Genomic DNA, 23,623 nt, shown 5'->3' on the forward strand with positions numbered 1-23,623 from the left:
ATTTATTACTATTTACAAGACGTCTTTTTGATAGGAGAAAAAGTACAAAGCATCAGCACAGACAGTTTCGAGAGCCTTCGGCGCGACTTCAAAAAATAAAACGAGCCAGCGGCTTCAATCATGACGCGCCACTTTGAAATTTCTGCCTTTAAAAGACTTACATGTTTGTTCTGACTTTTGATTACGATTTCGGCATTTTCACTTTGTTTTGACGAAATATGTGATTGTGTGTCTCTGTCTGCGTTCTTTCTTCTTTGATCTCACGGAGGTATGGTGGTGCAGTGGTTAGTACTGCTGCCGCACAGCTCAGGCCAGCTTTTTGGCTATATTAATTGGTCCAGTATATTTGACAGACATTTCCCTAGCCCCAGGGACACTTTAGACGACTGCACCATTATAATCCAGTCAAATGTAGTTCATTGACTTTAATGCATTTCACCAAGTTCAGCGAATATCGCAAACATTTCCGCGATTTCGGGGAACTCACAGCTATGCGAAGCTGGCAAGTATTTCAAAACTGAAGCACAAGGCAGAAAACTATGAGGGGCCAAACAGGCCATAAATCATATATTTCTGTGTGTAATCTATTGGCTTACGTATCAACACTATTGGTTTATGAATATTTACTATCGGTTTGCGTGCATACTTAATTGGTTTGTGTGCGTACAATATTGGTTTCATTCATATGAACTATATTGGTTCGTGTCCATATATTATCGGTTTGTGCGTGAACTATATCCGTTTGTATATGTATAGCACTGGTTTGTATATGAACTATATTGATTCGCGTATGTATCATAGTATGAGACATTACTCCGGAGCCATGAAGCAGGAGCGGACTGCTATTCATTGTGCCACCATTCGAACCAATATGCCTAACATGTAAATTAACTGAATCAATTATTCGGGACATAAAAGAAATACGGCAGCCTAGTAAAAGTGTCTTTGTGTTCGATCAACACGAGTATTGATTGTATTTGTTTAATATGCTGGATTTTAATACCAAAGTTACAGTAGAACGAACTTGGGCTTATCCAAGTAACTGTACGCCAGTAAATTTCATGTGCATCTCAAGTAAATTAAGGGACGGAATTCTTAAAATAAAGACCGAGCCGCACATCAACAACAACAACAGCATTTATTTGTATAGCACATTTTCTTACAATGTAGCTCAAAGTAGGCTACTTTACAAGATGAAAAAGAAAAAGTTACCAAAAAAAAAAAACCAATTAAGATTATTCAATAATAGTAAAGCTTAAGTAACAAAGAAAGAAAAAAAACCGAATCTAATAGATCTTATAAAAGGTAAATATCAAGTAGAAGAGTAGTGTCCTTATGTGCAGTGTCATGATGTACAGTAAGACTCTAAGAATGAGTCAGTCCGGTGATAAAGTCAGATGGCCGGGAGAACAGAAAGAAAAACAACTCCTAGCCTGTAATTAAGTGCAGGTCTGTTATTTTCCAGTTTCTGTGTTTTGGTATCAAAGAAGAAATTACAAAAGCAAGAAGGTTAATACATTCTAATAAAAATCAAGCAGTTATATGTAGATAATAGCATTTTTTTTTCTTTTTATTTATGTTCATCCTGATCTCCATTCTGCCTTTCCATTATTAACTATAGCTGCAACCCGTCGCTGCGCCCACATAGTAATGAAACAGGACAAAGTTTAAAAATCAATAGACTCTGGCACATATCTGATCGTGTTCAGCTCTGACTGGAGAGCGTTCCCCGCGTGGGGAGAAAAGCACATGGCCAGGATATCTCTGGCAATCAATACCCTCTAAAACACATGGAGCTCTGATCTCTCTGTCAAAAACGTCAAACGATACTCCTTAACAATCTGTTGATGATAATATCTGTTGAACAAACAGGTATCGCTAGCTAAGCGGAGACAAGGTGCACTCCAACACGTGGCGAGACGTAGACCGACTCGAACAGAGGCTGGTGAGTGAATGAAGGAGACCCCGCCCTCCTGCTCTCGGCCCACAGCCACTCTCTTGGATTTGCATAAATACATCGGTACTGCAAGCGAACTATGGCACTTAGCGCGATGACAGAAGTCGCAAAATCAACTGGAAAGTTCAAGCAAATTATAGAAAACTAGGGGGCCTCGCTCGCCAACCCCCGTGTTTGGTTTTCCGGATACACACTTTTAAGATTTTTTTTTTCTTTGAATTGTTGCTATTTCATTAGTTTCACTTTTATTTCAGAACTTCTGTAAAAACAATATTTGTAATCTTGCGAGTCCCAATATGCTAAATCTTTTTAATGAGGTCAGGACAGGTTTCTCTGTTTGGAATTTCAGCACAGACAAAACGATCTACATCATCAGCAGTTAATTATTATTATTATTATTATTTTTACAAATTAACCGATAAATGCATGTGCGGTAAACTCTGTTTTTGAAATTCTCAAGTTTCTTCATTTGTCACATGCATAGTTATACAGGACAACAAGCAGTGAAATGCATCCTGATCTGCTTATCAAAAACTGTGCAAAGTTAGAAGAATATCAGATTAACAAAAAGTCATAGATTGAAAGATAACAGTATAGTAGAACATAATAAATAAGTACAATTATGTGAATAAAGTAGAATTAAGTGTTAAGGTGCAATAGTGTAGTAATTATTGTGCAAAACCAAAGTTGGACTGGTGCATAGTTAAAGGAGGCAGTTTGTTTGTTTGCACTACTGCGATCTTTACTTTCTTTTTTAACATTTTCTAATTTTCCTACTTTCATATCCTTTGACTTTCTCCACATGTGTATAGCGCCAACGTTATTTTTTTTTTTTTGAGCCTTTCTAATTTCACTGGTTTCATAATCTCTAACCTGCTCTGCATGTGTTTAGCGCCAACGTTTGTAAACGTCTTTGTGAAGTTCTACTTTGTCTTTTACTCATTGTCTTTTAATTCTGAGCCGGATTGGACATGCTTTTTTTTTCAATTCCACTTGTTCCAGGCTGATAATTACTTTCCTTATTTTCTGAATTTGCACCTCGATTATTCTTTTTTGCTCTTTTTTCTCTCTAACGCTTTTGCTTCTCTTTTCTCCACACTGCTTTCTTCTTAGCTTAGATGTCCACATTTCATTTATAACGTACTGTCCTTATACGCTTTATATGCGCTGAGAGCCCTGGATCTGTGTGTCCTCAAATCCTTCACAAGACTGAATGTTTTGATGCCCTGTTGTCCTATTTGATAGATTGTAAGTAGCGCGTGTCTTGCAAGAATCTCATGTTCTACGTCATCGCGAGACGGTCCTGGGTCAATCTCTTGGCACAATGTCTCATGTTTACGGTCCCCGCACCGTGGCAAGTCTCTTTGGTCTGGTGGGTCTTTTAAATGTCTTCCGAGAAGATCACGTATCGTAGCCTTGCTTTTGCTTTCCAGGACAGGATTTCTTTTCATAATAGAGAGACAACCAGATGTAAATCTATTAAGTAATTATCTCGTGAAAAGCGGACAGACATACAGACAGAACGCACTTGGACCACGAAATTTTTAAAACTGTTTCTTAGTGAGCACCTATGGGCCAAGGGTAAGCTACATTCCAAATGTCAACTCCCAAGTCCTCGTGGTTCGGGAGATTTCGTGATGAGTGAGTCAGTGGTTTGGCTTTTATATACTGTATACTGTATATAAGATTAGTGGGTCTGATGCAGAAGCTGTTGCAGCCTTTCATCAGTTCGCACGAGTGTCTCTGCTTGTTTTTAATTGTCATTATTACAATGAAGGGAGCAGACTACACAGACTAAGAGGAACATAAAAGCAAAAAACAACAAAAAAAGAGTTAAGCATTTAAAGCCATAGCAAAAAAACTGAAATATTTCTAAATGTCTTATAATGTAAAAATCATATTGCTGTGCTTTTCTCAAAGCAGAGTAGGAGAAGAGGAAAAAAACAGCTAATTAAAAATATCAGTTATTTTCAATTATTATCACTTACTGTATTGTGAACTTCCAACCACAGGGGGTCCCCGGGACCGAGTATGGGTACCACTGCTCTAAACCAATTTATCCAGACAGGGACACAGGGAAGCTGGAACCAAACCCAGCAAGCATGGAATGCAAGGCAAGACATTGCAACAATCCCCGGACATGACGCCAGACCATCACAGGGTAAACACACGATACGGGGCGTAGACGGAGCTCAGGGGGTCGTAAATAGACACCCACGTAACGTCCAAGTCTTTCAAAACAGTTTACTCCTGCTCAGAATGCCTGTATATTACGCCATGATGCATTTTTTTAACTAGCTTGCGGGTTGGTGGCAGGATTGCCACTCCAGTCACTGTTAAAAAAAAAAAAAGTCACACGGTTCCGTGTGGTGCTGAGGTGTCGCCCGTTGCACGGCTGCACTCGGATCTCAATCTGGATGGTTCGCCGTGTGGTGGGTGTGGCAACGTACTGTAACCAGCGCATGCTGCCAACCTCCTCTCTCTTAATAGTACAAGTTTGTTTATTTTCCACAAGAACATTAATCAGATTAACTTAAAAAAGTGTCATTTAAATATAGTTTATTGCAATATTCATGAACCTTCTGTACTTTTTCGTAATTTCATCGTTTAAAACATGTCATCGTAAGTGAAATTTAAGTTATTCTGTAGCAGTACGGTTAGAACACTAAAAAGAAAAATATAAGTGTTTTCATGTTTCGTCTGCCAGCCGAAATGTGAAACTCCGCCCAAGTCTAGGAGAGCCGCTCGAGTACGCGCTCTTTATCAGACCTGCAGGACGAAGACGGGAAGAACTGAAAATGCACGTCCCGGCCGCTCTGCTCTTCGCATTTGGCTTTCTTCTCAGATTTACTGCCAGTGGTGTGTCTGAATCAAAAGACTCAGTTGTTTCGAGTGTAGCAATTTTTATTTATTTGTTTATGTTTTTTTTTCTTTCTTGCTTTTCTTTAGAGTCTTTGACGGATGAGATTTTTAATGGGGAGCAGGCTCAGCCCCACTCCCGACCATATATGGTTTCTCTTCAGCACCAAGAACAGCACATCTGTGGAGGATTCCTGGTGGACAAGTGCTTCGTCATGACGGCTGCCCACTGCACAGATCCGTATGTCCTGATCAGATTGTGTCATTTTAGTGTTAATGTTGCGTGTTTACGGTGATGTCGACGCTGCATGTCGGCTGCCTGTTATGCAGTCGCTTTATGAATTAAGATGGCCTTGGACGGTGAGCATGTAATAGACCAAAGGTAACCTCGAATTAGTGTTAGAAATGGGATACAATAGTCCAAATACAGTGGATTACAGACTTGCTCATCATGCAAAACTAGATAGATAGATAGATAGATAGATAGATAGATAGATAGATAGATAGATAGATAGATAGATAGATAGATAGATAGATAGATAGATAGATAGATAGATAGATAGATAGCTATAATGTTTCAGTGAATAATTGCACCACATAAAGGTGTTGACTGTCTGGGCAACCAAAGAGCATCTGGAACTCACTCAGTTAATGGCAGAAATCAGTCTTAGAAGGCAAACAAGTCAAGGACGACCTCGCTTTTATTTACAATATATATATGAAACTTTTTTTTTGTATGTGTTTCTCCATTAATTAGTAATTGTACACTTTAAACGTGCACTTTATTGAGAACTTGTCACAGCACTCTGCACCTATAGTGAAAAGCGCTAGACAAAAGTAAACTGAATTGAGCTGAATTGAATTTGTACAAGTAATGCAATTGATCGACTTGGTTGGAAAGCATGGTGACTGTTTAGCAAAACAGAACATGCAATGGGCGTGCTGCTCAGTGCAGGCAGCATCCGGAGGTTTTGTCAGGTTGTACAAGAGCAGAGCACTCATCTTTCACATGTCGTCTGTCTTATTTCACACTTTGAACATGTGCACCTGGCTTTGCTTTTCTTGTTATTTTAACTGCTACTTCTTTTTCAGAATCCTCCCCTTAACTGTCCTCCTTGGAGCTCACAGTCTGAGAGCGCGTAAAAACCTGTTAGAGTTACCTGTGGAGGCTTACTACAAACACCCCCAGTACAATAAGAAGAGCAATGAGAATGACATCATGCTACTGAAGGTTAGAGGTTTTCTTTTTTGTGTGGAGATGACCTGAAGAATCATTGGGGGTTGCATTATTATGAAACTTGAAGTGATTTGTTTTATGTTAAATAATATCATGATGTTAGTGTGAAACACCTCTTCATGGTGTAAGAAATCAATGACGGTGTTTCATATGCAATATTCAGACTGATGTATTTATGTTTATTTTGGATAATACCATTATGTCAGTTTAGCTCATTTCAGACCTACTTAATCCAGCTCAGAGTTGCGGAAGTTAAACTAACAAACTGAGGATGACGCCAATATCTTTCCCTCTGCCTGGATTGCCATGTTTACCTTTCTAACAGTAACAAATTTGCCATATTTCATTATTGGCTATCAAAGCTATGGAGTTATTCCTAATTAAACACTCTTGTTTGTTAACTGTGGCTGCCTCTCCACTCTAGAAGACTTTGTTTTCTGGCTATCAAGACTAATAATGGACTCTTAAAAGTGTTGCACACTTCTTACATTATTGCACAAGATTATTTTTGTGTGAACTTTATAAAGTCTGCAGTTGTGTCAAAGCATAAGTACACCCCATGGAAACTGCTGACTTTTCCTGCATGTTTGAACCAGGGCCGTCTTAACAACATCATAGGCCTCCGGGCAAAGCAGTGCACTGAGGCCCCTACCTACACAACTACTCAGCAAGTCACAGCATACATAGATTAGCATGGGGTCCCTATGCTCGTGGGGCCCCCGGGCAACTGCCCAACATGCCCATGCGTTAAGACGGCCCAGGTTTGAACAGGAAAACTCAAGATCTTCATGCGAATAGAGACAACAGATAAAGGTGACATATTCGAACAATAGGTGTATTCATTCTCATAAGGTAAATGAACAAAAATGCAGATTTGTCACATGGACATCTACCCCTACATTTATCACCACTTCAAACCCATTAGACTAGAATCTGGTGTTCCAGATGAGGTACCAGTGATGAGGACTTCTTTATGGAATGTACAGGTGGACACTGTCTAGTGTCTGGTGTTGTCTTTGCTATTGATGTGTGCATGGTGTCATCATGCCAAGATCTAAAGAGCTCTTTAAGGCCCTCAGAAAGAATGTTATGGACGCCTATGAGTCTGCAAGGGATTTAAGAACATGGCCAAAATTATATGAAATCAATCATTTTACTGTAAGTAAAATCATCATCATGTTGATTTTAATCAGCTGGTAATTTATCCAGAACTGGCCAGCCCAGCAAATTCAGCCCAAGACCTCACTGTATGATCCTAAAACAAGCCTCCAAGAACCCAAAAATTTCATTGTGACATCTGCAGGTGTGGAAGAAAACTTTTTTAATGGACACCCCCCACTGGAATGCCCCAGTTTAAGCAATAAAACACAGGCAGGAGAAAACATCAATCATTATTCTTTATCTAAATCTTGCAAGAGGCAACAGCATATCTTAATTCATTGATTAGATCACAATTCTAAGGAATTCATTACATAATCAGAAAACTTTTAACATGATTGGTTACACCCAGTTGCTAATGGGACATAACAAGAGTTGATACCTTAAATAGCCACAATTGACCCCATCCACTATGTTGATTGGGAGTAGAGTGTGTTCAGGATGCATATGGCTCTAATTTGATTTGAACCATATGCTTCTTAGGTTTGCCATCAACAGGAAACTTAGCGCATAACAATGATTAGACCTTAAAATATAACTTTCTTTTACTACAGAATAACTAAAATGCATTTATCATAATGAATAATAAAATAACAGCTTCAGCCTTTAAGCATAAGCTCAGAAGGATATGAGACTCAGCGCATGCTAGGCACACATTGGACCAGGGTTCGAATTCAATTCTTACACAGTTGGTGTGAAAGCACAGGCATCTAAGAAAAGCGCTATATAAATGTAATGAATTATTATTATTATTATCTACAATCAGAAAGAGACAGCACAAATATGACTTGTATGTGAGATGTGTGGGGAAAAAGTCTTTGCTGTCCACAAATAACATCAGAGCAAGACTACAGTTTGTCGCTGAACATCTAGGCAAAGACCAGGCCTTCTGGAACAGTGTGCTCTGGACAGATGAATCAAAGAGTTGTTTGGCCACAGTGACAGTAGACACAATTGGCGCATGCTAAAGACAGCATTTCAGGAGAAGAACCTCATATCAACCGTGAAGCATGGTGGTGGAGATTTTATAGTTTGGTGCCATTTTGCTGAATCAGGGCCAAGTCAAGTCAACTATGAATTCTGAATCAAATCAAAGTGCACTTGAGGAGAATGGGACACCATCTGTCTGTAAGCTGAAGTTGAACTGAAAATGGACCTTTTGGCAAGGTAACAATCTGAAGCACACTAGCAAATTCACCAAGTAATGGCTCATTAAGAAGAAGTGGAGGTGATGAGGACTGGAGGAATCAAAGCCCTGATTTGAATCCCATTGACACGTTGTGAGGAGGAATTTAAAATGGCAGGTACATGCAAGAAAACCCACAGACATCTTGCCATGGAAGGAATTTTGAATGGATGAGTGGTAAAACATTTCACTGAGTTAATGTCAAATACTGGTGGGCAGTTATGGAAAATGCCTACAAGACGTAATTTCTGATAAAGGGGGAAACACCAGGGACGGCTAGTGTAAGATAAATGTGCTGAGTGTGGATTTTGAACATCTGTTGTATTTAGGACTCTCAATTCACTTACTGAATATGAATATTTAGTGAGATCTCAAAATGCATTTTAAGATATGTGGATGTGCCTCTAAGGTATTTTAAAATGAATTACAAATATCTGAAAATATGTTTATTTCTATTGTGGTGGATTGCTGGCTTCTTACTCCGGCCATCACCCCCAGGTCGCCGGGAGGAGCTCTCCGGACAGCGTGGATGTGCCCCGAGTTCCAGCAGGGACTCATGGACTATGTAGTTTTTATACGCAGCCCTGCTGGATATCTTGGGGGCCACCAGGAGTCGCTGTAGGAGGACTCGGAGGCTCTTATGTGCCCTATAACCCGGGAGTACATCATGGTCACGTGACAGGAAGATACAACGTGCTCCCAGGTTGAAGAAAAGGACTGTTTACCCTGACCCGGAAGGAATAAGGAACTGTGGACTGATTGGACAGGAACACCTCCGGGTCAGGGTGTATAAAAGGACTCTGGGAAAGCCCAGTACATTGAGCTGAGCTGGGAGGTAGGGTGGCGAAGTGTCTGGGAGAGGAGGATTGGTGTTTATTATTGTGATTATTGAATATATGAGTAGTGTGGAGTGGAGGGTGCTTTGTGCACGTGACAAGAAAATAAAGAAGTCTTGTGCTTTTACCTCGTGTTTGGAGTGGTACCTGAGGGTCCAAGAGGTGGACAGAGGGCATATCTGCGACACTATATATCAGTAAATAATTGTTATTTCTATTTGACCATATATTTGCAAACTTACTGTACAAAAGACAATGTCATTTTCATTTTTGTGCTCAGTTTTTTATTAAGTCAAATAAAATATTAAAAGAAAAAAATTAGGAGAAGTAGTAACAATTATTTTTATAATATCAGTTTTTGGATGTGCTTGAGATGCCCTGTAAAAAGAATAAAGTGTTCTTGTTTTTTTTTCTACCAAATTAATTTCAAGACCATAAGGCCACAGCAATATTTGCAGCTATGAAACAATTCATGAGTTATCATCAGACTTCTGATATGATTGAAAGAATAAAAAGCAACTCAAGTCACTGTCTAGATGGAGACAAGGAGGCTTTTATTTTGTAACTAGCTGTGTTGCTGAAATCTAAGAAATCAACATAGAACTCAGCATTACTATTTGCACTACACCATGCAATGTGTATGTCTTTGTCATATGCCATTTGGTGTGGGATTCGTAAAAGCAGTCTCAATGTTTGTGATGCACCATCTATTGGAATGACAAAAACAATGTATATGTCTCTGTTACATACCATTTGGCATGTGATTTGTAAAAAGTAGTGTTAGTGTTTGTGATGTGCTGTCTGTTGGAATGACAAATAAAAAGTATATGTCTCTGTTATATGCAATTTGTTATGGGATTCATAAAAGTAGTGTTATATCTGTGATGCACCATCTGTTGGAATGAAAAATGCAATGTATATGTCTCTTACCATTTGGTATGGGATTCGTAAAAGTAGTGTTGATGTTTGTGATGCACCATCTGTTGAAATGAAAAGTGCAATGCATATTTCTCTGTTATAAGTCATTTGCTATGAGATTCTTAAAAGCTGCACTAATGTTTGCGATGTGGCATCATGTTGGAATGACAAATGGAATGCTTTTGTCTCTTATATACCATTTGGTATATGATTCATAAAAGCAGTGTTAACGTTTGTGATGGGCCATCTCTTGAAATGTAAATTGCAATACATATGTCTCTGTTATAAGTCATTTGCTATGAGATTCTTAAAAGCTGTATTAATGTTTGTGATGTGACCTCTTTTGGGATGGCAGAGACATAGCATGGATATACATACAGGCACACAGACACTTAATCCTTTATTAAGGTGGATTCCACATGTGAGGCAGTAGTCAGTGTCAACCAGGCACCCATTAGACATTTGCTTTGCCTGGATGGGCCCGGAATAGAAAGGGTTAAAACCTATTAGTCTGTGCAAACTTTATGCTATGCATTTGGCTGCTGATCCCATCCATCACTTTAAAGGTCTTTGGCACATTTCTCCATATGTTTTGGGACTGCCCTCCAGTTTCTGCTTTTTGGACGAAAGATTCCCATTGCCTCTCTAATATTTTTTCTATTAAAATTCCCCATTTGCTTCCTATATATCTTTTTCTGGACCTCTCTTCTCTTACCATGATTCCTACCCAAGAGCGATGTTTCGGGGTCAAGTGGGTGCGACTGCCCCAAGCCCCGCACCTAAGGGGGCCCTGCTTTTGAGGTCCACGTGTCCCATTCGAGTGGATTTGTCAAGTTATTCTCCAGTTATATTTTGATAAAGTTCGAGTCTTATCTTGCATAAATTTAGCCGAATACTGTAATGAGAAAATCTGGTGTATGTTAACATTATTTTTATTAAATTTGTGCGCACTTTTGTACAGTCCACACATACTGGTAACAGTTTGACGTAATCGGCCCCATGTTGGGATGGTCAGCCCTAGGCCCCGCACACCCCTAAGGCCTCCTCTGCTCCTACCCTGCAGAGGTTATTCTGTCTTGGTGCTCTCTCTGCTAAACTCATTTTTGCCTCTTCTGGAGACTTACTCTATGTAAACATCTGGAAATCCTCTTTCTTTAATAACCCCTTAGTTGAATTTTTGGTGGTGTCGATCATTGGATCATCTGGCTCAGAAATAGGGGAGCAGCACGCTGCTGTGCACTTGGTTTGGAGCTGGATGGTGAGGGGTCCGCGTCCTGCCACCAGTCTTAATCCTTCATTTTCAGATCAGATCAGATCAGAATCACTTTATTGTTAGCATGTGAAACATACAAGTCTTATTCCTTTACTCCTCTGGGGCTCGCTGTGTCTGTATGGGTTTTTCTGTTGCTGGTCTGAATGGACATTAGTGCTTTTAATCCCCTATATCACCTCTTTTACAGGACAATTTTTGGAGGTTGCTTGGGGGTTTCAGGTGCAGTGAGGGCTTGTTTTTGCTTTCCATGGACACAATATGTACTTTTTGCAACAGTTCCTACATGTGTTCTGTGTGCTTACTGAAGTTAAAACAAAAAATTTTGATCACAAAAAAACAAAACATATCTACGGTGGGATCAACTTTTGAACAAAATCATTCATTCATATATGCTTGTCATTATGCACAGCCTCTGAATGAAATCCAAACTTGTTTTTAGAATAATGGAGTACATGAGTGGTATTTGTGCTTAACATCTAAACATGTATTTTTTTACCTTTCAACTAGCTTCTGAAACCGGCCATAAATATCAGTCATGTGGACCTGATCAAGCTGCCGAAGAAGGACAGGAGCATCAAACCAGGAAGCATCTGTGAGGTTTCAGGATGGGGATACACCAAAAGTAAGAAGATGCCAGACAAGCTACAGGTTGCCAACGTGACAGTGATGGATAAAAAGCAGTGCAAACGTTCCTGGAAAAAAAGTCTTATAGCAAATGTGATCTGTAGCAAAGGCAGTGAGACTGATGGGGGCTTCTGTGAGGTGTGTAAAACTCTTAATCTACTCCATTGTGAATATCAGGGGGTGGCAAAAAATACATACAGTAATAAACTGATGGTTACAGATTAGGGGAAATGTGCAGAACACCAGGAAGGAAAATTAGTAGAAAATTCTATGGCCACTTTAGAGTTTTTTGGTTTAATATTTTATTGAATTTATTAAAATCCAAAAGCATTCCATACAAGCAAATCAAGTTTAACAAAAATCAACCCCCACCTATGAGAAAGAGAGCTAGGCCAACAGAGTAAAACTTTAATAATAGTAAAATTAAGTAAATAAATAAATGAATAAAAATAAATAGGATAAAAAGGAGGAGAGAGAATTTGCTTCCTCAATTTAAATGCTTATTCTAAAATGTTATTGATTAGATCCTGTCAGGTTTTGAAAAAGTTTTGTACTGATTCTTTAAGTGAGAATTTGATTTTTTCCAGTTTCAAATAATATATAATATCAGTTACCCACTGACTTAGAATAGGAGAGTTAGGATTCTTCCAGTTGAGCAAGATAAGTCTATGTGCCAATAGTGTAGTAAAGGCAATCACAGTTTGTTTGTCCTTCTCCACTTTAAGCCCCTCTGTGAGCCCACCAAACACACCTGTTAGTGGATTAGGAGGGATTGTGACACCAAGGCTGTCTGAGAGGCATTTCAAAATTTTGGTCCAGAATGATGTTAATTTGGTGCAGGCCCTAAACATGTGATCCAGTGAGGCTAGAGCTTGATTGCAGCGTTTGCCGGTTGGATCTTGCCCTGGAAACATTTTGGATAATTTTGTGCTCGATATATAATTTTGAGTTGAGTAATTGTATGCCGGTGGCTTGGGCATCTGATCAGGATGCCTCCTGGACGCCTCCCTGGTGAGGTGTTCCGGGCACGTCCAACCGGGAGGAGGCCCCAGGGAAGACCCAGGACACGTTGGAGGGACTATGTCTCTCGACTGGCCTGGGAACGCCTTGGGATTCTCCCGGAAGAGCTAGAAGAAGTGGCCGGGGAGAGGGAAGTCTGGGCATCTCTGCTCAAGCTGCTGCCCCCGCGACCCTACCTCGGATAAGCGGGAGACAATGGATGGATGGATGGATAATTGTATGCCTTGCGTATACAGAGCTCGAGTGAATTCTGTGCATTGCTACCTTCTACTCCTTTTCTGAGATGTTGAGTGAGAGATTCTTTCCCACTGCACTCTGGGATTTTTAAAACGGAGGGACTTTAAAATGTTTTTATATGTAATGGAAATGCTGTCTGAGTTCTCAAGACTGAGCAATATCTTTTCCGGCACAGAGGGAGGTGGGAGGTGAGGAAAATTGGGCAGGATCTGTTTAACAAAGTTTCGAATTTGAAGGTAGTGAAAGAAATGTGTTGCTGGAAAGTTACATTTGGACTGTAATTGTTCGTAGGATGCAAAGACGTTGTCTATGTACAGATCTCTAAAGTGATTTAATCCTAAATGTTTTCCTCACATTACAAACTGCATATGTTTGAGAGGGTGGAAAAAGGTGGTTCTCGTGCAGAGGTGCCACCGATAAAAAATTCTCTATCTTAAAATGCATTCCTACATTAGTTCTATATTCTGAATAAGTGAAGCACAATTGGGTTGTTAGTATATTGGCGAAAACTGGCATTGATTGGGGCACAAAGCATGGAATATAAAGAAGTACTGCAGGATTTTATTTCTATTGCGGACCAAGCCTATGTCTGTTCAGCTATCTGTGTCAATGTCCAGGTTTTTATAGCTTGTATGTTTGCCGCCCAGCAATAAAACTGAAAGTTAAGTAGAGCCATGCCACCTTCGACTTTAGGTCTTTGTAGGATCGCCCTTTGGATATGTGGATGTTTTCAATTATAAATAAATGAGGTTTTTTGTTGATATATAAAGAAATGTTTTGAAATAGTAAGACAAGCGTAGGAAGGATATTCATCTTGACAATGTTAATTCTTCCAGCTAAAGTGAGATGAAGGGTTGACCATCTATGCAAGTCTTGCTTAATTTTTTCAATGCAGACAGCAAAATTTTGTTGATAAAGAGTTTTACGTTTACTTGTGATGTTTACCCCTAGGTATTTAAACTGATCTGTGATGATAAAAGGGAAGGTGTCTAATCTAATATTGTGTGCTTGAGAATTCACTGGAAAGATCACACTTTTAGTCAAATTAATTCTGAGACCACAAATCTCTTGAAATTCTGTTTGTGCTGTTAGGACTGTAGGCACAGTATTTTGTGGGTCTGATATATACAGTACCATATCATCTGCATATAGTGTTCAAGTCCTTTCTCTGATAATCCCCTTTTTCTCATAAGCATTTCTACAGTGAACTGCCAGTGGCTCAATGGCGATTGCAAAAAGCAGTGGTGACAGGGGGCATCCTTGTCTAGTACCCCATTCTAGTTTGAAGTAGTCTGAGCAAATGTTGTTAATTTGTGAATTTCCCATTGGGATTAATAACGTATCTATCTATCTATCTATCTATCTATCTATCTATCTATCTATCTATCTATCTATCTATCTATCTATCTATCTATCTATCTATCTATCTATCTATCTATCTATCTATCTATCTATCTATCTATCAATTATATAGTGCCTATTATCTATCTATCTATCTATCTATCTATCTATCTATCTATCTATCTATCTATCTATCTATCTATCTATCTATCTATCTATCTATCAATTATATAGTGCCTATTATCTATCTATCTATCTATCTATCTATCTATCTATCTATCTATCTATCTATCTATCTATCTATCTATCTATCTATCTATCTATCTATCTATCTATCTATCTATCTATCTATCTATCTAATACAAACTGAAGCTTCTGGCTTGGTATACAGTAGTTTAATCTATGCAGAAATGTTTGGGCCAAACCCAAATTTCTCCAATATGGTGAAAAGGTAGATCCATTCAAACATATCAAATGCTTTTACGATGACTTTACCCTTTTATTTCCTGGTCCTTTTAATAAAATTTTTGATGATTCCATTCTGGTAGGTCATGAAGAGACTCACTGCTTTCACTTGAGTCTGAGGCAACTCCAACGCAAACCCACTTGTCATTATCCTGACTGCCGCCCCCTAGTGGTATCCTTTTATTTAACAGTTTGTCAGTCAAACCCCCTTTAGTGCTTGATTGACTGCTATCTGGTAGACCACCGGGACACAAACCATTCTTAACTTTCTGGGTCCCCTTATATTACTGTCTTGGTTGCTCCCTGAATAGTTATGGCCTCCACTAATGCTATTTTAGTTCCCTTATTGTGACAATAAACGTTGTCATCACCATAGGACACCGCAACAGGGTGTCTGCCTCTTTCTCTACTGTACTGCATAAAATTGTGAAGGCCCAGTTTCCACTGGGCTCTCAGTTACATTACATAGAGTTAACCCCATAACTTTGAGTTTTCTTTCTTCAATGATACTGTATAGCAGCTCTTAGTTTTTTATGCAATAAATCCAGTATCTGGACATGCCTCAGAATAATTTTAAAGTTGTGTTGTGTAAACAAGTGTAGTGCTGTTGGTGTCCACACACCATGGGCCGCTTCCTTTTTAGGTGTTTGTCCTCTTCATTACAATGCGTTTGAGCAGGGGCTGCATTTATGCTTATCTGTGTAATCCGGAAAAATATATTTCACAAATGGTGGAGAAAAGCCACTCAGCTATTGTTTAAGCTGCTTTGTCCTGAACAGGGTCACGGGGGCTGCTGGAGCTTGTCCCAGCTAACATAGGGAGCAAGGCCATGAAAAAACTCCAGACAGGGTGCCAGTCCATCACAGGGTGAACACACACGCACACACACGCACACACACACACACACACACACACACACACGCATACACACTAGGGCCAATTTAGAGACACCAATCCACCTAACTTGCGGAGCCCCCAGAGGAAACCCACACAGACACGGGGAAACTCCATGCAGGGAGGACCCGGGATGCAAATGCTGGTCACCTTACTGTCAGGCAGCAGCACTACCTCTGCACCACCATGCCGCCCAGTGCAAAAACAGAGATGTATTTTATTATATTTACATTGTTCTGTTAGACTGTTCTGAACTGATAATTATTTAAATTTTGAGTGGTGTTCTTTCTGGCATGAGTGAGTCAGATTGGGAGCACGCTCTGATAGCGTCTTGCCGCACCCACCACACGATGAACCACCGGGATTGGGACTCGAGTGCAGCCGTGCAACAGGTGACACCTCAGCACCACACTGGAATGGTGTGAGGTTTTTTTACGGTGTCTGGAGTGCCAATCCTGCCACAAACCCCCAAGATTTCCCTGTACATTGCTGAGAATCAATGCTCGAATTTTGTTATTTTTTTGCTCGGTAAATTAATATATTATTATCATAGGAAAACTTACTAAGCCTCCTAGCAACCACCCATTCCTGTTTCTTGATTCCTGCAGATGAGGGATCTGACACTTCATATGTCAGGGAGTTTCAATTCAGTCTCAGACACATCTATAGGATTGCAAATTGTTGTTGTGATAATTGGAAAATTGGGCATCGCACTACCAGGACAGTCACAACACACATCCCATTGTTCATCTAAATATCTTCACGTGTCCAGTGTTTTGTTTTTTTTTCTGTGGATCTTTCTGTAAATAGTAAATGACAGAAAGATGCATAAGGAATTCATGCAAGAAAATGCTTCCAGACAGGAAATAAACACAATTATTCTTGTCTTGTCAATGGCATGAGTTTCATTGGAAGCAAAATGCCATATGTTTCTGGAATTATTTTGGGATGCAAAAACTTGAATTTCACTACAAGTTCAATTACGCACAAATCATTTCTTTCATCACAAGTGAACATCACTTCTGTTTTCAGGCAACATTTCCGTTGTGTATTACATATCCATTTTCTTTTTTGTTTAGTTTATACATGTTTCATGCGCTCACTTTTTGAAGTTAATATCATACACCAATTTTGCATGTTAATTCCACACATTAATTTTTTGATAATTGCATGTACCATTTTTTTAATTTTACATGCTGTTTTTTTACTCAGTTATTATAATAGTTATTCTATATTCTATATAGATAGATAGATAGATAGATAGATAGATAGATAGATAGATAGATACTTTATCTATCTATCTATCTATCTATATAGAATATAGAATAACTATATGTGCAGCACTGCAACCCTGTATATTGTAAATGCAAACGAAATAATGCTTTTCAGTGAAAAATGGTCTCTATAGATGTGAGTCTGAGATTAGACTGCCCAAGATGGTGACACTTCTGGTTAAATACAGGCCAGGCAGGAAGAGGCGGGTCCAGGTGGACAGACACTGGAAGTAACGTCAGAGGTGGTAAGGCTGTCAATCATCTGGTCTGCAGAGGGAGGAAGAGAAGAGTCGTTAGTATACAGTGCCACCCTGTGGATCAGTGCGGAATTATCATCACCTTGGGCTTTAAGCTGTCCTCAAGATGCACATGTGTGACTGTATGTATAAATATATACACTTTTATTTCTTTTTTCTTATGTAGGAATTGATCATTATTAATAAATAAGGTACCCACCCAGAGGGTCCCCAATAAATGTTGGAAATGGAAAGATTAATTTTAAGCTGGTGAATTAATTATTATTCTTGCCTTTGGCAATGCCAGTAATTAATCAAATAATTCAGCAAGGCTCCTATTTATTTACCTTACTTTTCTCTATTGTAGAACGGGGTCTCCGGCCATTAAACATTTATCAAGTGACTGAAGCACACTCGTTTTAAGAAAAAGAATAATACAATTTATCGATAAACACAAGGATTACAGAAATATGATGACTACATATGTATGTTGGCACATAAGGACAGGATGCAAACAGACTACAGTAGGCAGACAAACATAACACAGAGATGCTGGCTGTCTGCTTGCTATTTAGAATTGTATTTTATCTTGGCACAAATAAATACTTTTATGATACTGAGTTTATGAAGGTGATGTCTGACACTGTGTGGAGTTGCTGCTTTGTTGCTACTCCGGTGTCTTCACATGTTCAAGTGCACTTTTTCTCTTTGTTGCATCATCCTCTGTTTATGGTGTGCAGCACTCTTCTCAGTTAGGCCCTCTGCTGTATCGCCTGCAACTTCATAGGATGAGCGTTACTCTGTCTTGAAGGAGCGTTTACATGCTGAAGTTCTCTTCTTGAAGTGATGGCTGCTTCTCAGCTTTCAGACTGATTCATTGCTTATTTTGGCAAACTGGATCTCAGCTCTCAGATCCACAAAGAGAAGAGAATTGGCAAGTTTATCTTCCTCCAGAAGAGGGAACAGCTTTTAGTTTCAGAGAGAAGTTTTAGAAGGTCATTTTGTAGAGTTCCCCCCTTCCTGAGAGAATCCCCAGGGAGTTCAATGAGAATGTGCAGAGAAAATCCCCAAAAGGGATGAGGGTAGCTAGCTTTTAGGGAATGTGTAACTTCTTCTGATTGGACTAAAGTCAGTTCCAGTTACAGAATCAGTGTATCCTCATAGGCAAGTTCTTCTGTCCATCAGAGTTGTCGTTCCTTGAATCACAGCTCTTTATTCTTCTTTGAGTTCATTGTGTTCATTGTGACTCAAGAAGTCTGCAGAGATGACAGTTTGATTTACTTTGCAACTTTGATTTACACCACTGTTATCAGATGAAGCCCAGGCAGGTCCTGGTACAAGCTGGAGTTGGAAAGCAAGAGGAGGAAGGTGCCGATGAATGGCTGCATTGTGGTCAGATTTGCTTTCTTAACGGGCCTGGTGCATCAATAAAGCCTAGCAGAATCCTTCAGGACCAATGTATAAACAAGAGCAGCACAAAGCACATATTAGACACTTAGCTCATCCACTTATTGTATTAGGCTTGTGGACTTTGTCACCTTCAAATCTTACTCTGTTCCGCTGAGTTATTTGTGTCTAGCGTACCGCACTCACTCATACCCTAAGGAGCAGGGGGTGCAGCCCGACATTTAAGGGTTTGTTGTTTGTTCTTTTTATTTCGCCTTATACAATTTCTTGTATTAGGAATTTGTTAGTTTTCACATACCCCTTGGGGTCAGAGCGCAGGGTCAGCCATTGTACAGCACCACTGGAGCAATTACAGGTTAAGGGTCTTGCTCAAGGGCCCAGCAGAGTAGGACCTCTTTTGGCAGTGACGGGGATTTGAACCGGCAACCTTTGGGATACCAGCGCAGATCCTTAGCATCAGAGCCACCACTCCGCCCTTGTACTCACACTGGCAATTCGTTCCATTCTCAAGCACATTTGTCCACATGTAACCACACAAAGTCTAGTTCGTTTGACTAGTGCGATCACTCCGTGACAGGCCAGCTTTACTGTGCCCTGGCCTGCTTGGAAGAGGTGGGCCCCAGCACAGTTCAGTAGCATTCGGGAACAGTGTGATCACTAAACATGCCTGAGCACAGAAAGCAGACATGACATCAATGATGCGACAAGTCAGATTTATTTCATTCAATATCATTTGAGTTAAAAACAGGTTTTTATTCTCACCTTACACATGAACGTGAATTGTAGTTGGCAAGAAAAGCTGTAAATTCCTCCCTTAACATCATTTTTCACTGTAAAAATCTTCTCGTACGTTCAGCATGATTAACAGCAAAATGTTACGCTGCACCCTCAGTAGATCAGTAAGAGGGCAGAGCAGCGCTTTTCAAACTCGATCCTAGGGACCCACTGTGGCTGCAGGTTTTTGTTCCAATCAACTTGTGTTTTTCATTGGACTCTTAGCTCCATTAAGTGAGTTGTTATTTCCCAGTTTCTGTGTTTTGGAGTCAATGTAGAAGTTACAAACTAAGTTTGGTAGATTTTTATTAAAATGTAATAAGCAGTTATATGGGGAATATGTAGGTTTTTTAAGTCATTAACAGTATTTTCACCCTAATTTTCATTCTGCTTTTCCTGATGTTCTGGGTATTTATGTGATTATTTACCATTTAGTGGGTCTTACACTAAAGTCATTGCTGCTTTCATCAGGCTGGTAGTCTGCTGTGCTGGTTGTTGTCACTGTTAGGGTTAAATGAAGGGAGCAAACTACACAGGAAAAGGGGAAAATAATAGGAAAACAACAAAAAAGAGTTAAGCATTTATAGCTTTAGGAAAAAATTGAAATATTTCTAAATGTGTTATAAATGTGAAAACCATACTGTTGTGTTTTTCTGAATGGAGAATAAGAAAAGAGTAAAAAAGACCAGCTAATTAAATGAGATCAGTTGTTATCGATTATTATCATTAATTGTGAATCTAGTTGGAACAAAAACTTGCAGCCACAGTGGGTCCCCAGGATTGGGTTTGGGAACCATTGGGGTAGAACGCTATCCTGCCCTGCACGACTCCAAAACAACCACAAAATCAGTAAAATCATTTTGACATGCATGCTGTCACTCCGTATTCAGATCTTGTTTTGGCTTGACGTGAAGTTGTGTGGTCATGACAAACGTGTGCCCGTGCCCAGAATGTTAAGGGCAGTGTGAGTGTAGGCCAGCAGGGGGGACTAGGGAAGGGGGGGGGGGGGGGGGGAACAATCACACTTGGGCACGGTACGGAAGAAATGTGCCTAGTGTGAGTACAACCTTAATGAAGAGAACTCCCAATGACAGTCTGCCCGTCTGATCCACACCTCTGACTCACTGAATGAGCCGATTCTGTGCAAGTAACACAAATCTTCAGTGCTGCAGATGTTAGACATGTAAGTAACTAGGCAGACTCCAGATCTGTACCATGAGGGGGTCTTACATTTAAAAAGATGCTCACCACACAAAGTAAAGCTGTTTGTTTGTATGAAACTTATATTACGTTACACAAATCTCTATGATCTGCAGTGGGTTGGCCCCCTGCCCGGGATTGGTTCCTGCCTTGTGCCCTGTGTTGGCTGGGATTGGCTCCTGCAGACCCCAGTGACCCTGCAGTTAGGATATAGCTGTGTTCAGGATTCAGCGGGTTGGAAAATGGATGGATGGATGGAAATCTTTATGATTTACCAAAGTAAACCATATTAGTAACATAGGGTAACTTTTATATTTTCACTTGAAATAAAAGGAGAATCCCTGCCTTGCGCCCTGTGTTGACTGGGATTGGATCCAGCAGACCCCAGTGACCCTGCAGTTAGGATATAGCGGGTTGGATAATGGATGGATGGATGGATAAAAAGAGAAATGTAGCTTGTGGTTTTGCCTTTAAAGAGTAGACTATTTTTTTAACAGTGCGAGCTTTAAATATTCTTTAATTTCAGGGGGACTCCGGTGGGCCTCTGGTTTGCAATCACGTTGCAGAGGGTATCATATCATACCGTGGAGGCAAAAAGTGTGACATACCCGAGACCCCCAATGTGTACATCAAGACGGGCTGGTACCTCAAATGGATTCAGAAAATCCTGAAGACCTCAAAGAAAACTTGTGGTCAGAGCCATTCAGGGGGCACAGACTCTTCTGAATGATTTTTTATCATTTTTTTTTTAAGAGTTTTTCTCAATCTGTTTTGAAAACACCATTGTTAACAACTGAACATTTTCATAGTGAGGCATTTTTTGTTTGTTTTGCTAGTTTTATGAAGTCATTTCTTGTGCACGTTTTACTTGATTGTATGTAATGCTATTTTATTCAAATAAACTAAAAAAAGAACTGAACGTTTTAAATAAATATTTCAAATAATGAAATGAATGATATTACTGTTAATTTTAATTGAGCCAACCATCCAATGTCTGCACCAACTTTGTCCATTTCAGGACCAATGGGATGGAGCCTGTCCTGGCTGCACTGGATACAAGGCATGAACCAACCCTACATGGGTGGCCAGTCTACCACAGGACACACTCACACATAATAGGAGAATTTAGAGTTTCCAGTTAGGATAGCCAGAACACTTGAGGAAAAAGTGCAAAAAAATGAAAATAATAAATTAAAATGTCACATTGACTCAAGTATTCAGACCGTGTGCTATTACACTTGAAATCTGGCTCTGATACATCCCACTCTATTTACCATCATTGTGTGGCTCTGACCATAAAAGCTGGAGGTAGCAAAGTTAAAGATGCTAAGATTTGCATTGGATGTGACGAGGATGGATAGAATTAGAAATGAGTACATTAGAAGATCAGCTCAAGTTGGACGGTTGGGAGACACAGTCAGAGAGGCGAGATTGCGTTAGTTTGGAAATATGCAGAGGAGAGATGCTGAGTATATTGGGAGAAGGATATTAAGGATAGAGCTGCCAGGCAAGAGGAAAAGAGGAAGGCCTAAGAGAAGGTTTATGGATGCGGTGAGAGAAGACATGCAGGTGATGGGTGTAATAGAACAAGATGATGTGGACAGGAAGATATGGAAGAAGATGATCTGCTGTGGCGACCCCTAACGGGAGCAGCCGAAAGTAAAAGAAGAATAAGTGATGTTTCTATACCTTATCTGGGGCCCACCATTGATTGTGCATGATTAGGGAAGGCACACATCCGTCTCTAGAAGGTCCCACAATTGACATTGTGTATAAGAGCAAAATCCAAGCCATGATGTGTAAGCATTTGTTGGCAGAGTTAAGACACAGGATCATGTCAAGGCACCGATATGGAGATGGCCACCAAAAATATCTGCATCATTGAAGGTTTCCAAAAGCATAATGGCATCCATGATTCTTAAGTGGAACAACCATGACTTTTCCTAGAGCTGCCCAGCTGCCTAAACTGAGCAATCATAAAAGAAGTGCCTTGGTAAGTGAGGTGCCCAAGAACCCAATGGTCACTCTGGCTGAGCTCCAAACTCCAGACACTAATCTGGGCTTTTTGGCAGAGATGTCACCTTAAGGATTCTCAGGATATGAGAAATTAGATTCTCTGGTCTGATAATACCAACATTGAACTGTTTGGCCTTAATTCTAAGCATAACATCAGGTACCGCTCATCCGCTGCACAATACCTTTCCAGAGGTCAAGAATGGTGCTGGAAGTATCTTGCTGTGGGGATGTTGTTTTAGTGGCAGGGCCTGAGAGATGAGACAGGGTGGAGGGAAACCTGAACAGAGCAAATGTCAGAGAGGTATCCTTAATGAAAACCTCCACCAGAGCTATCTGGATATCTGGGCTGCCAGGGGGAACCCGTTGGGCCTTGCTCTTCAGGACCCATCAAAGAAATTATCATTAAAAGTCTCATTTTAGGTGCAGTGCCACAGAGCATCCTAGGATGTCAAAGCCATCTGTTACTACAATATTATAACGTAAGCTTCAATATTTAGAAAAACAAAGAACCTCCCTAAAATAAAAAAACAATATTTTATTTAGATCCCACTATCTTCCCAGATAGGTGTATTGTATAAAAAGACACAATTTAAAATGTAGCTTCTACCAACAAATGCAATAGTCCTAATTGATACTCTCAGTGGTAAGAACGAGTTCATGGCACACATGAGCACTGCAATTCTCCAAAATGCCCACTAGAGGGAGATATAT

At 39.9% G+C, this 23,623-nt stretch overlaps 1 protein-coding gene across 1 annotated transcript; it reads left to right on the top strand.

Annotated features, from left to right (window-relative positions):
- The first annotated feature begins 4,632 nt into the window (after positions 1-4,632).
- Positions 4,633-21,729, top strand: LOC114662720 (granzyme-like protein 1). The gene is made up of 5 exons (XM_028816351.2): positions 4,633-4,816; positions 4,907-5,057; positions 5,909-6,047; positions 11,932-12,186; positions 21,423-21,729. The coding sequence occupies exons 1-5, from the start codon at positions 4,756-4,758 to the stop codon at positions 21,624-21,626; spliced, it is 810 nt and encodes a 269-aa protein (XP_028672184.2). The 5' UTR covers positions 4,633-4,755; the 3' UTR covers positions 21,627-21,729.
- Positions 21,730-23,623: the final 1,894 nt, after the last annotated feature.

The sequence above is a fragment of the Erpetoichthys calabaricus genome, chromosome 12 (genome assembly GCF_900747795.2).
Source record: "Erpetoichthys calabaricus chromosome 12, fErpCal1.3, whole genome shotgun sequence".
Taxonomy (NCBI): Eukaryota; Metazoa; Chordata; class Cladistia; order Polypteriformes; family Polypteridae; genus Erpetoichthys; species Erpetoichthys calabaricus.